This window comes from Apium graveolens, chromosome 11 (genome assembly GCF_009905375.1).
Source record: "Apium graveolens cultivar Ventura chromosome 11, ASM990537v1, whole genome shotgun sequence".
Lineage (NCBI taxonomy): Eukaryota > Viridiplantae > Streptophyta > Magnoliopsida > Apiales > Apiaceae > Apium > Apium graveolens.
This window is the reverse complement of record NC_133657.1, coordinates 158,780,398-158,796,093: the sequence shown is the minus strand read 5'-3', so window position 1 is coordinate 158,796,093 and position 15,696 is coordinate 158,780,398. Positions and strand designations below refer to the sequence as shown.

General features: G+C 33.2%; 1 protein-coding gene across 1 annotated transcript; it reads right to left on the bottom strand.

Moving 5' to 3' along the window:
• Positions 1-10,393: 10,393 nt before the first annotated feature.
• On the bottom strand, positions 10,394-11,346 carry LOC141697368 (metallothionein-like protein type 2). Its single transcript, XM_074501695.1, has 3 exons — positions 11,186-11,346; positions 10,831-10,902; positions 10,394-10,728 (listed from the first exon to the last, which is right to left on the bottom strand). The coding sequence occupies exons 1-3, from the start codon at positions 11,248-11,250 to the stop codon at positions 10,635-10,637; spliced, it is 231 nt and encodes a 76-aa protein (XP_074357796.1). The 5' UTR covers positions 11,251-11,346; the 3' UTR covers positions 10,394-10,634.
• Positions 11,347-15,696: the final 4,350 nt, after the last annotated feature.

The window sequence follows — 15,696 nt, the reverse complement described above, 5'->3', positions numbered from 1 at the left end:
ACCGAGACTTGTCACTTTAATCTCAAGTATACCTCTCAATATATAGGCATCTCAAGTTGCTCTTCTTCTATTTTACTCGATGTGGTACACCAAGTAACAAAACAGAAAAAGTAAACAAAATGGGTTTTCCTTATTATTTATATTATATCCTGATTAATTAATATTAATATTACAAAATATATTCAGAGTATGATTAAAATAATCCTTACTCAATATATTTTATATTAATAATTAAATAATCAATATAAATAATTAAACTTGTAATAGAAAAGAAAAATATAAGAGTTCCCACTAGCACTAGGCCACACAAGCATTCCACTTATGCTAGTAGTTGTAAACAACACTAACACAAGATGCTATATAAACTCAATATCTTTCTTTTACAATACCAATGTGGGACAAAATCCCCATAACTCATTTCAAACAAGCAACTTTGTCTCAATATATTCATGGATTCCACTAAGAAAATATCTTAGATCCAAATATGAAAGTTTACGTCCTCATGTCAAGGAACAACCTCCAAGTGTTAGTTTCTGGAAATCATATCAAGAACATATATAAAATATGCCTCAAACTTTCCATTTTCTAACAATCCCCAACAAATCCATAATTAAATTGTATACCAAATTTTATCATGACTTGCTTTTCAGAGTCGGTACCCTCCCGGGTTTGAACCCTCATAAGTCCTCTACTTCGATGGCTACTGGATACAAATGGAATGTTTCACCTTGAATCTATATCCGTTGGGAGTGACGACAAGTCAAAGGCTATGGTCCCAATCTACGGCTTTGAGACGTTAATGGTCATGTCTCGATCCTGTTCGTCGAATGTTTCGAGGAATAACCTTTTCCTCCAATTGTGACCACACAATTACATTCGCTTAGCTGGACATCTCCAGAGATGTACTGTTATCATCTCGTCAAACAACTTGACCCCATTCAGAGTTCAAATAACTCTTGCTAACTAGCAGTTCAAGTACCTCTTAAGGTTTATAGGGAATAGACTCAGATACATAAGTATCTAAATGTATATGGTAGAGGTACTACCAATTCATCCTTACAACTTGTTATTACCACATTGAATACACTTCGAGGGATCTCCTCTCAGGTGTATTGGGTTCCCGCTGTTGATGAATTATGATGGGTTACCAGTCCCATCCCCAACCTCGACTTAAGGACTATAGCATGCTCAATCCCTTTAGTCAGCGGATCAGCTATATTATCCTGAGTTCCTATGAACTCTATAGCAATAATCCTATCAGACACAAGACCCCTTATAGACTTTAGTCTAACTTGGATATGTCACTTTGTTTTAGCATTATACTTTACACTTCTGACTTTGTCGATAGTTGTACGGCTATCACAATGAACAGAAATGGCAGAAAGCGGCTTACTTACTACAGGTAACATACTCATGAGTCCATGTAACCATTCAGCCTCCGTCCCTGTGGCATCAAGTGCACACAACTCAGCCTCAAAAGTAGATCGGGTAATCAAAGTCTGTCTAGAAGACTTTCAGGACACTGCTCCACCTGCAAGGGTAAACATATATCCAGTCACTCCATTGGAACCAGATTTCTTAGTTATCCAACTTGCATCACTGTACCCCTCGAGTACCCCGAAAATCTCTGGTAATGCAAGCCAAGGGAAATAGTTCCCTTCAGATATCTAAGAACTCTATCCATTGCCTCCCAATGAGTCTTGTTTGGACAGCTTGTATATCTAGCCAACTTAGACACAGAATAAGAAATATCTGGCCTAGTCACATTAGCAAGATATTGCAAACTCCCAATAATCTAAGAATACCTTAACTGAGACACAGGAACTCCTGAATTATTCTTGACTAAAGCAACTTTTGAATCATATGGTGTACTAGCGATTCTACAATTTGAATAACAATACTTCTCAAGTATAGATTTCTCTATATAATGAGACTGTGACAAAGTTATTACATCAGTTGACTGAGTCAACTTGATCCCAAGAATCACACTAGCTTCACCCATATCCTTGATCTCAAAGTGCATCTTCAAGAAACTCTTTGTCTCATTAATAATCTCAATATTGGTTCCAAACAACAAGATATCATCTACATACAAGCACACAATCACACAATCATTACCTCTAACCTTATAGTAGACACATTTGTCACTTTCATTAACTAAAAAATTCGAAGTCTAAAATAGTTTCATCAAACTTTTTATGCCAGCCTATAGGTGCTTGTTTAAGGCCATAGATGGACTTGACTAGTCTACATACTTTTCTCTCATTACTAGAAGCAACAAATCCCTTAGGCTAATCCATATAAATCTCTTCTTCAAGGTCACCATGAAGAAAAGCTGTCTTTACATCCATTTGACGGATGATAAGACCATGTACAGAAGCCAATACAATAAGCATTCTGATTGTTGTCATTCGGGCAACTGGAGAATATGTATCAAAATAATCAATGCCTTCCCTTTGCCTAAAGCCCTTAGCAACTAGCCTAGCCTTGTACTTATTTATTGAGCCATCAGGGTTTAGCTTCCTCTTGAAGATCCATTTACATCCAATAGTAGAATACCCTGGAGGGAGATCAACTAACTCCCATGTTCCGTTTGAAACAATTGAGTCAATTTCACTCTTTACAGCGCCTTTCCAATGCCTTGACTCCGAAGAATCCTTGGCTTGACGGAAAGTTAAAGGCTCATCCTCGACATGGTAAGTGATAAAGTCACTTCCAAAGTCCTTGACTACCTTTGCACGCTTACTCCTTCTAGGTTCCTCTACTTTGTTAGGAGTAGAGCTACTACCAGGATCCACCCCCATATTTGTCATCTTTTCCACATGATCAGGAATAGAACTTGATGTGTGAGTGAGATCATCCTCAGAACTCCCCAAAGATATACCAGTCTTCATTGGGAATACTTCCTCAAAGAAAGTTGCATCACGAAACTCAACTATCGTATTCGCCACAATACCATCTATGTCAGATTTTGATACTAAAAATCTCATAGCAGTTATGGTTTCAAGATAGCCCAGAAAGATATAATCAACAGTTTTCGGACCCAGTTTCTTTCTCTTGTGTTCAAGGAAAAGCACCTTAGCAAGGCACCCCCACACACGAAGATAACTCAAACTTGTCCTACGCTTTCTCCATAATTCATATGGTGTCTTGTCCATATATTTCAGAGGGACTCTATTCAAAATATGGCAAGCCGTATTCAGAGCCTCTCCCCACATGTACTTAGGCAACCCAGAATTAATTAGCATACTGTTAATCATGTCTTTAAAAGTTCTGTTCTTTCGTTCTGCCACCCATTAGACTCAGGTGTGTATGGTGGAGTAACCTCATGAACTATACCATTATTTGCGCAAAATTCATTAAACAAGGTACTCGTATACTCACCACCTCTATCAGACCTCAAACGTTTAAGTACTTTGCCAATTTATGTTTCCGCTTCATTTTTATACATAATGAATTTATCTAGTGCTTCATTCTTATGTTTAAGCAAATAAACATAACAATATCTACTACAATCATCTATAAAGGTAATGAAATATCTACAGTGATCCTTGGTCAACACACCACCAAATTCACATATGTCTGAGTATACTAAATCTAACAAGTCTGAATCCCTAACAACATTATGAAAATGTTTTCTTGTTTGTTTAGCAGCTACTCACACTTGACACTTAGATATCTTATCAATGGCATACTTTGGAATCAACTCTAAATTCAGCATATTCTTTAGAGCACCAAGATTTAAATGACCAAGTCGTAAGTGCCATAAATCAGATGATTCTACACAATTAACAGACGGTGCAACACTATCATTAATAAAACCACCCAAAACGGGTTCAAAATTTATTAAAAACAAACCATCAGACCAGTAACCATTGCCAAAGAATGTACCAGTATGAGTAATAACTACTTTATTACACTTCAAAGAAAGTTCAAAGCCGTTTTTAACTAAACAACTTCCACTTATAATATTTCTACGAATAGAGGGAACATGATACACTCTAGTGAGAGATAGAATCCGCCCAGAAGCAAACTTCAGGTCCAGGTTTCCTATTCCAAGCACTTGTGCATCACTAGCATTCCCCATCATCACTGTCACTCCATGACTCTGTTGATAAGATACAAACAAGCTAATATCAGCACAAATATGTACATTAGCTCCAGTATCGATCAACCACTTATGTGACAGATAAGTGGAAAGTAGTACAGGGTTGTAAGTAACATACCCGTCATCGGTTCCAGAGGCAACAACCTCACCAATGATCATGTTAGCTACTGGCCCATTCGTGGTTCCAAGTCCAAGCACAGTATTTGCTTGAGCTACCACTCCAGCTTTCTTAGCTTTCTTACTTGGACAGTTCTTGCTCCAATGACCAACCCGTCCACAAGACCAACATGATTTGTTCGCCTTTGGTTTCTTAGCCTTGTTCTTGTCAGGTTTAGTGTTAGCCTTCTTAGTGACTACCTTTCTTTTCTGTCCTACAGTCACTAAATTCACCTTCGAGCTCCCATGTTCCACAGGCAACACATGTCCCTATTTGGACTTATGCTGCTCCCGTACTGAGATGTCCAACATCAAGTTAGTCCATGTGATCTCTCCTTTCTGTCTTTTCAGGGAGATAGCAGACTCTTCCCAAGACTTAGGGAGCTTTTCAATCACAGACATCACTCGAAACTTCTCAAGCAGGACCATACCGGACTCACCCAAATCATGAACTAACATCTCAAACTCATGAACCTATTCAGTCATGAATTTTCCATCCACCAGCTTAAAATCAAGAAACCTAGCCACAAAATACTTCTCAAATCCTTGAGAATCAGTATTATGGGTTTGGTCCAGCTTATCCCATAAGACTTTAGCAGTATAGGCATCTGATGAATAAACATCGAACAAGGTGTTCTCCAAGGATGCCAAAATAGCTGCCCTGGCCACCCTTTCCTTCTCAGCCCATAAAGCATAAACCTTAACAGATTCAGCTTTCTCTTGATCCAACCCAGGAGGATCATACTGTACCACTAACCATAGACCCTTAACCGTTAATCAGAGCTTCATTTTTTTTCTGCCAACGAGAAAAAAAAGCTCCACCACCGAATTTATCAGGCATACCCGATAAATCAATTGGCTGGGAAAAACGGTACGTACTCCAGTCAATGGTAGTAGTACCACCAGAACCAGTCTCAACAATTTTAGGAACATCAGCAGTTTCGTTAACCATCTTGCTAATTAATATATAACACAGATAATCTCTTCAAGATTGTTGGGTATAATTCTAACTACACAGCAACAATGGGCAGTTATATATATAATAACAAGAACATGGAAAATAACCAACTAACGAAATAAAACACGAAGGCAATAACAAACTATAAAGACTGTAATTGACAAAGAAATTAAAGAAAACTTATCTCTTATCGCTTTCCAAATTCTGATAAGAAAAAGAACACAACAGCTGAATCGCCAAACCCTTCAAGAGGACTTGACTGTTCTTGAAGAGATTATTGCCCCCCACTTAAGCTATGATAGAATGCAGCAATATCGCTTCCAGGATAAAACAGCAACAGATCAATCTGGCCACAGAACGAACAATGATCAACGATGACTCCCACCTCATTTTGCCCAAAAAACCTATGCAACTCATATATGTTTGCGAGGTAGGCACCGAGACTTGTCACTTTAATCTCAAGTATACCTCTCAATATATAGGCATCTCAAGTTGCTCTTCTTCTATTTTACTCGATGTGGTACACTAAGTAACAAAACATAAAAAGTAAACAAAATGGGTTTTCCTTATTATTTATATTATATCCTGATTAATTAATATTAATATTACAAAATATATTCAGAGTATGATTAAAATAATCCTTACTCAATATATTTTATATTAATAATTAAATAATCAATATAAATAATTAAACTTGTAATAGAAAAGAAAAATATAAGAGTTCCCACTAGCACTAGGCCACACAAGCATTCCACTTATGCTAGTAGTTGTAAACAACACTAACACAAGATGCTATATAAACTCAATATCTTTCTTTTACAATACCAATGTGGGACAAAATCCCCATAACCCATTTCAAACAAGCAACTTTGTCTCAATATATTCATGGATTCCACTAAGAAAATATCTTAGATCCAAATATGAAAGTTTAAGTCCTCATGTCAAGCAACAACCTCCAAGTGTTAGTTTCCGGAAATCATATCAAGAACATATATAAAATATGCCTCAAACTTTCCATTTTCTAACAGTTAATATTTGGTACCCTATTCTTTTCTTTTTTCAAAAGATAAATTAATCTATTTTTGCTATAAATATTGTGAATTTTATTTTGGTATTTCGAGGTGAGTTCAATAATATATGAGTTATAAATTGTTTGAAAAATTGATGTTAACATGTTATCCCAAAACTATAAAATATGAAACAAGCAGGAATTATAAAATTTCTACCCATTTAGTTGATTTATTTAAAAGTGTTGAGGATTAGAGGAGCTGCACTATAACAATTTGGTGATTTGTCGATCTCTCTTGACCTAATAAAAAATTAGTTTTATATTTGACTAAAGGACGGCGTAAACAAAATTTTATCTAAATTATAATATTTTTTATTTGTATTATATTTGACATAAGGGTATCTCAAACTAACTTTTATTTAAATTATAAATAATATTTTTATAATTATTTTATTTGGTGTGAGGACGGATTAAACTATTTAATATAAATTATAACAATTTTTATTAGTTTTGTGTTTGACGGGAGCACAGTACAAATTAATTTTTATTTAACTTATAATACTTTTTAAAATTGTTTTTGTGTTTGACAGGAGGGCACCTTAAACTTACTTTTATCTAAATTATACGCAATAATTCTTATTATTATTGTGTTTAATGATAGGGCGGTTTAAACTAATTTATATAAATATAATAAATTTTATTAGTTTTGTGTTTGATAGGAGTGCGGGTCAAACTAATTTTTATTTAAATTATAATATAATTTTTTTAATATTATTGTATTTGACGGGATGTTGGCTAAAACTAATTTTTATTTAAATTATAATACTTTTTATTAGTGTTATGTTGGCGACTCAAAAATATTAAACCTTTATTATATCCAAACTAATTTTTATTTAAACTATAAATATACATATAAGAATTTATAATTTTTATCCAATTTTATTAAAATTTTGAAATTTAATTTAATTATAATTTAATTATATATGTTTATCTTTTAATGGGTGTCATTTTTTTATTTTATTAAAATTTTGAAATTTAAATTTAATTTAATTTTATATATTTATATTTTAACGAGTGTTAGCCTAAAAAATATGACTTCAAATCTATATAAAAAATATAAAAAAGTTTATTTTATCTTCTACATGTATTTAATTTATTTAATTTGTGTATCGTTGCATTAATCTATAGCGATTTTTTCTTAAATAAATTGTTATTTGAAATTTTAAAAATTATTATAAGGCCACTGCAAAGCGCGTCTTGGTCGACTATTATTTTATTATATATCTTAATAATATAGTAATATATATAAAGAAAAACCCTCATGAGCTCAAGAATCCCTCGAATCATATTTATCTATTTTTCCAAGAGCTTCTCAATATTAATTCAATAAAATTAAATTTCCTTTTATACATTCGAATTAATAGGAAAGATAATAAATATTTAGAAGTCAAATATATTTAAAATTTGTTTATTCGAATTATTTCAAATTAGTAGGAAAAATAATAAATATTTAAAAATCAATCATATTTATAATTTGTTCATTCAAATCAATTCGAATTAAAAGAAAAGATAATAAATATTTAGAAGGCAATTCTATTTAGAATTTATTTAGACAAATTTTTAACTTTTTCTTAAATAACTTAAATCGTAATTTCCTATTTAAATTTGAAGTTCACTAAAAAGTTAAAACTTCATTATTTATGTCCTATATTTTAGAAAATAAAATTCAAGTACATGTAAAGTAGAAATAAAATCCAAGTTTATATAGAGTATAAAATTTTCTTATTTAGGTTCTATATTTTAGAAAATAAAATCCAAGTTCATGTAGAAGTTGGAATAAAATTCAAGTTTATTTAAAATTATAATTTTATTAAAATTCTATTCGAAACATATAATAATAAAACTTATTTCAACTTATTCAAAATAGAATAGGAAAAAAAATTGTTATTAACATATTCAAAATGGAAAAGACTTATAATAAATAAAATTTATTTTAACTTATTCGAAATATAAAAGAAAAATAAATTACTACTAACATATTTGAAATATAAAAGAAAAAATAAATTATAGCAACTGTATATAAATAAAGATTCTTCGAAATCGTATGATATTTAAACAATTCCTTGCATGCAAATGCGCTAAGAAGGCCCATGACCATGGAGTTAAAAGAAGTTGATAGACCTTTCACGTATAAATCTTTAATATTGTTTACCGTATGGTTCATTTTTTTTTTTAATTTTGCAGGCGGTCGAAATCCTAAATTTAAAGAAAGCCTATAATAATTAAAAATTATTTTAGTTTATTCAAAATAAAAAAAAATTGTACTAACATATTCAAAACGGAAAATACTTATAATAATTAAAAAAAATTAATTAATTCGAAACAGAAAAGAAAAATAAGTTGCTACTAACATATTCAAAATATAAAATAAAAATAAATTTCAACAACTATATATAAATTAATATTCTTCAAATATGTATGATATTTAAACAATTTTCCGCATACAAAGAGTCAATAAAGACCATGGTCATGGGAGTTAAAAGGGGCCGATAGACCCTCGATATAGAAATCTTTAAAATTGTTTATCTTAACCCTCTTTTTTTATTTAATTTTTTCGTACGTTGCCTCTCGAGTGTATATAAAGATATATAATACAATATTTTTTATTTGTACAGGTTTGCATATGTTTATTTTTTCAATATTAAATATATTTTTTCTAAATTATAATAATTTTTTATTAGTATTGTATTTGACGGGAGAACGGCTCAAACTAAATCTTATCTAAATTATAACACATTTTTTTATTAGTAATGTGTTTGACGGGAGTGCGAATTAAACTAAATCTTATCTAAATTTTAATAATTTTTCATTGGTATAGTGTTTGACGGGAAGACGGCACAAACTAAATTTTATCTAAAATTTAATAATTTTTTCATTAAAATTGTGTTTGACGGGAGGCGGCTCAAACTAATTTCTATCCAAATCATAATAAATTTTTAATAGTACTGTGTTTGACGGGAAAGCGGCTCAAACTAATTTTTATCTAAATTATAATATTAATTTATATTAGAATTCATCTAATTAATTTTTTTATTACAATAGGCGTCGGCCTAACAAAACTTCATAATTAGTACGATTACAATAGGCGCCGGCCTAACAAAACTGGTATCATGTTAAAAAATGTCCGCTATTTTGTTAGGTTATTTATATTATAATATGTGTCGGCCTAACAAATCGTGATACAAAATGAGAAATAATTATGAATAATAATTATTTTTATTATAGTTCATATTTTTTTTAAAATAATCTTCCTAATAATTTTTTTTTAAATTTTTTTTAAGGGTCGCTGCACAGCGCAGCTTTGTCGACTTATAATAAAAATAAGAGAGAAGAAAAGGAATAACTGACAAATAAAAGCGAACATATGTAAAATAAAGTATAGATAGTAATTAAATAAATCTCTAATTATTTTTATTATTTTCTCTTTTACTTTAATTTAATTTTTGCAGGACATAAATACGAACCGGAACAGCAAATCTAAAGATGTTGCAATAATATTCGTTGGGGGACAAATGTTGGGTCTCATAATAGAATAAAAGAAGTGAAGACATTAGATAGAACTAGAGGACAAGAATTTGTAATTAACAGCCCAATTATAAGGTAAAAAACTCATTTGGAACTCCCTGTAAATAGAGCATATTTGTCGTTGGAAAAATAAAGTATCAATAAAGAGATAATTCTCTCGTATAAGGTGGCTAGGTGGCTCATATTTAGAGCCATCATGTATATAATCCGTTACTATCGGTTTCATCTTTGGTTCGTGATTACTGTATTTTCATGTATTAGTTCTTAATACTTTAAGATAGCGTTTGGAAATTTGCATTTCATTTCAAATGAGGGATTTCAAATGACAGAATTTGAGTTGTAATTTCAAATCCTCATGTTTATACTAATATTTGAATATCCTGGATTTCAAATGAAATCCAAATCCAAATTCCTAAATACCTTATTTCATCAAATTCAGAATTTTAAATGAAATCCACGTTCCCAAACAGGCCATAAGTTCATTTGCATGATTGGAAAAATAGAAGGTGATCAGATAACTGATCGAAGCAACAGCAAGTAAACTAACCAGTGGTGAAATAACAGACACAAATGCAAGTACTTAGAATTTCATGCCATTAGTTTCATCACGCAGATGAATTAAACCTTAAGACAATAACAGTACCCACAAAGCAGAGAGCAACGTAGTTACGAAAAACATAAAAAAAAAGATTAAGCAGCCTAACAACATTAAACACATCCAAGTCTGGAATAGCATAAAACTCAGGCTGCGGCATTATTATAGTACAATATTGGAGAAACGCTAGCTGCTTTGTTAGGTACTCAGTTCCATTTCATCGTTAACATTTGCACGGATTACATGTGCAGTTTGATCCGCACTTGCAGGCATGCCCTCCTTCAGTTGTAAAGCTCATCTCTGAACCCTGAGAAAACCTGCAATGGTAAATCTTACACAAGTTAAAAAAAAGTTATGAAAATGGTCAAACTGTTACAGTCAATTATGCATTTCTCAATACTGAAACACACAATTCTTACGTCTTTGTTGGTGCAACTCCATCAATGATGGTTGCAGTTGTGTTCTTCTCCACATCAGGGTACATTCCGCATCTGTGATTTAAGAAGAAAAACGTTTATTAACAAGCCATAAAGTGGTCTTGTCATAGAAGTTTATGCCATTATTTGCAACAGATAATAATGTAAATCTTTTATAATGCTAATTGCTAAGTAAATGATTGTCTTGGTAGAGGAAAATTGATAACTCAATCCTTGGTCTTGTATCATAGTAGATAGACATGTATAGGGTTCGGGCCACACTGGTGGCACAAATGTGTGTGATTAAAATACTCTCTGCAATTGACTATTATCCAATAATATGAGACTGATAGCTTACCCTCCACAGCCATTGCCGCACTTGCAGCCAGCACCACAACCACAGTTTCCTCCACAGCAAGACATTTTCGAATGGATAGTAAAGAGAATGATTAAGATTATAAGATTGTTGTGGACTCTGTATTAATCACTCTCACTTATCTGGTGACTTTGTTTTGTGAAGTCATGAGCTTTATTTATAGTGCAAAAAGGAGAAAGGAGGCTAACTATCGACCGTCCACCTGGACCAGTCAAACGAAAAGTTATATATTCTCTGGTACAGCTTTGTCTGTGGCCTGAAGAACTCCATTATTTGTACTTCATATTGTTATCTTAGAGATAGTTTTTGCGGTAGTAGTATAATATCCATGCAATAATATTCCATAACTTAGCAATTTTGAGCAGGTAATAACATTTTATGAATTCTGACTCGTGTAAAAAGTTGAATATCATATGGTGATTTTTATTGTAGATTTTTTATTTAACTTAAGCTCATGGACCTTCAATCTGTACCAACAAACATGCGATTTCAACATTATGCACGACTCTGTAGTTTTCTATACACTAAAAGAAAATTGTTTTGCCTCTACTCAATAAGTGTAGAAGTGTTATATGATATGCGTACATCTTATGCCACCTAAAATCCTGGCTATATAATATGCGTACATCTCACCCCACATAAAATCTTGATCTACAAGCCGATTACATTGGATATGTTTGATCTGGTTTACGATCTGATATGTCTCAGGTAGAGCCTGAAGAGCAATTTTTCGGTCCAATAATAAAAAAGATTCCTACAGCAGAAAATGACAATGGATTGAAACTGATAGACGTCCACTAACAAAAGAGAAAGTTGCTTTGCATAAGGAACCGAGGGCGTCGATCAATCAAAAGCAGAATGCCGTTGTCACCATCTCCAATAAGTGAAGCATGCTTATCTGAATCAGTTTACCTTTCTAAAGAAGATGGTGAACTATCATCTTAAACGATATTTACGTTTATTAGACGATCATCTCTATCAAACAATTAATATTAAAGATTATTAACACCCTCATTAGGATGCTGATAAAAAGTATAAAATTTTGATATAATGTTAGATGGCCGATTCTGCCAGGCGATCGAGTATAGAAATTCATTTACCAATAACAAATCGAACCAGCCACTGCTGAAGAGGAGTTTTACGAGTATCAGCACATAGTTTGAACTGCAATCATCATTCTGATATTATCTAGAGATGAATCAAGAAGCTTTTGGTGCTTGGTTTAAGAGTAGTCTGCTATAGCCTACCCTACTTATATTGCAATCTCTGTTTCAAACACTTTCCTCTCAACATGCTATATCTATACCAATGCAACAATCATACCAATAAAATATCCTGAAATCTTAACTATACACCATGTATATGTATTGTTCATTCTTGATCATTGTTGATAGTGGGTCCAAGATTAGCTGCATCCGTCAATGGTGGTGGATTTCGAATAATTGCTCTACAAAAGTGAACTCTGTTTATTTTATTTTGTGAACTAGGCAATTGCAAATAAACTTCTTTGGTCAAGAATATTTGAGATTTGAGAATATCTCCCGGCAAAAGAAGAAACAACTTTATTTTATCTTCAATGTCTACCCATCAAACAATCTCATAAAGTTATTTGGCAACGTTAACATACACAATTATAACAAATAAGTTCAAGTGACACATTTCTCAAATGTGTATCAAAGTGATTTAGAAGGATCAGATTGAGCTTGGTTATGCCAAACTTGTCAAAATTGTAGTAATTTTGGCATTTTTGAATTTGAGGGAAGCCGTGAATTCCCCAATTTTGTTTTCTGATTGCCAAGAAGTTATAAACTTCTAATACAATCGGCCTATCTTGCATGGTTGACAACAAACCAACATAATTTTAACCTCATGAAAAGCGCACAATCTTGGCTTGCTTCGTTTATTTTGTATTCTTACCTAATACAGTAGTCTCATGAAGAATGGTAAAACTGTTTTTTAGCTCTGGTACTCCTTTATCTAAGACGATGCAGACAGGAAGAATGGGAGCACCATAGACCCTTCTTTCAAAATCACTGTATACTTCCTTTTCCACCGCCTCATCAGTTTTATTTTATACACATATAGGAGGTTGACTTGATAGACCCTCACGATTAAACTCTCATTGAAGCGTTGGATACCGTCTTCCCTTGTTAAGGTAACAAGAGGGTGAAGGTTCAAGTCTAGGTAGGGGACATGTGTACAATGTACGAAAATATTCTGCAATTTGACCATTAACAAAAAGAACTCACGCAAAATTAATCTTTTAATTGCTCCCAAGAACACACTTTTACTTTCCAGGTTCCAACTAATTCTGCAGCTAAGCCTACCACAATGCAAGAACTTTTGCACCCTCTTTGTGACGAAAAAAATGTCCATTTTCATGATTTTCATGTACTTATATTACGCAAGACAGGATTGGTGGCCACTGGTTACTAAAAATCATCATAATCTAAAAATGCCTAAGTTAGGCCTTTAAGTTGTTTAAGCACTAGCTCAGTAGTTCTTGAAAGACTGGAATGCTTGCCAGCGGTAACTGAAAATCATCATAATACATTTCCTGAATTGGGCCTTAAAGTTGTGTAAGCATTAGCTCTGTGGCTCTTGAAAAATCTCGCCTCGACGTTGTGTAAGCATTAGCTCTGTGGCTCTTGAAAAATCTCGCCTCGACGTTGTGTAAGCATTAGCTCTGTGGCTCTTGAAAAATCTCCTACTAGAGTAGATTTACCAGCACTAGCATCCCCCATGAGCCGACATCAGGAAGGGTTTTAAGTTCTAATAAAATTTCAGCATGGTAAACAGGCATTTACAAAGCAAAGTGACAATTTTTTGTCATCATCAGCCCCATTGTTGTTTTTTTACTCTGTCTTCAGATGTTGAGGCTTTATGGAGGCTTTATAACAGACATTTGCTTAAGCAGCCATTTCCTAACAATTATACAATTGACACCAAACACAATTATTGCATTGTGGACTGAGTCAAAGATCACAAATTTGCAAAATGAACCATACTACAAGAATGTCGCATTGGTGGCAGACTCAAAGTTCAAACATGTGGATACAGACTACGACAAGGTTTTCGCAAAGTTAAGAAATAATTTTCATTGTGCTCATGTCTCATGATGTATTCTCAAGGTATTGAAACTTTAATAAAAGCTGTTGTAGAACAAATTTGATGTTATAATTTTTATCACCCCTGTACGATAAAGACATTATTATATATATATATATTGAATATATAACTACTTCACAAGAACATTGCTAATTTTTAAATCACATAAGCATATGAGAATTAATAGAATATACTCTCAACGAACTTGAACTGAGCCCGAGAACTATCACCGGAATATTGGAAAAATTTAAGACTAAAGAGACCGAGAATGAAAGAGATGACTCTTATTTACTCGACTTAATAAAACTGATGCCCTAAGACTCTATTTATAAAGAGAGGCTTGAAAGGACTTATTTTTTCTTTTCGATGTGGTACATGGTATTTATAAGAAAAACTAAGGAATAGGTTTGTGCTACTCTCGATGTGGTACAAAACCACTTTTTATATTAAAGGGTAAAACTTTGGAACATCAGTTCTCATTCACCTTTAACTCATTTTGATCGTGTAAATATGTGTTGGAATCCCCTCGAAGAGGAGAATACGTTCCAATAAATACACACCACTAACACATAATGTGTCTCACTCATATAGAGTCTCAAAATGATTCACAACTTAGTCTAAAATACTAAGTTTGTCCAACAATCCCCCACAAATGAGATTGATGGTCCAGTAGCACGCACCACATAGACAGACAGACGCGGAGCTTGACTTGGTGATAGTTCCGGCGGTCAGATATAGCATACGATAGGTAGAGAATGCTCCTTGAACCTTCGCTCGAATAAGTATATCGGCTTTACTGGTAGACAGTATAACGCGATGTCCTTGAACTGTTCGACCGTTTGTGTAAACGATGACATACTCATCACTATATCTTTCCTGACTCATTCAGTTCTCATGATTATGTCCATTTTGGCCCTGGAACATCGTCCTGGTTCTGCAAGAGTTTCTAAAGAATTATGCCTCGCAATTCTCCTTTGAAGCGGCTATACTTCTCTCTTATATAGGTGATCTTTATCTTATAGAGTAACCCGCGTTTACTCAACCGAATATTATGTATTCAAACTTGAAATCCTTGTATTCGTCAAAGATCATTAAAAGCATAAAGCTTAACCTCGTACCTTACGGGTCTCACTGTTTCATCATCATAGAAATAGGCCAGGGGTTACCCCCACAGTGATTTGGTCATCATGATTTAGTTGTCCCATTGAACCAAGTTCTTGGGATCTCCAGTCAGCAAGGTTGGGTGTCCACCATGACGCCGTTAAGCAATAGGAAAGGCTCATTCCTCTCGATGATTTGACAACTATCTCTCGGTCTAACTAGATTCCCTTGGCTTAAACAGATTCGCTCAGTTTAACCATCTGGTTAGTGGATCCAAACATTAT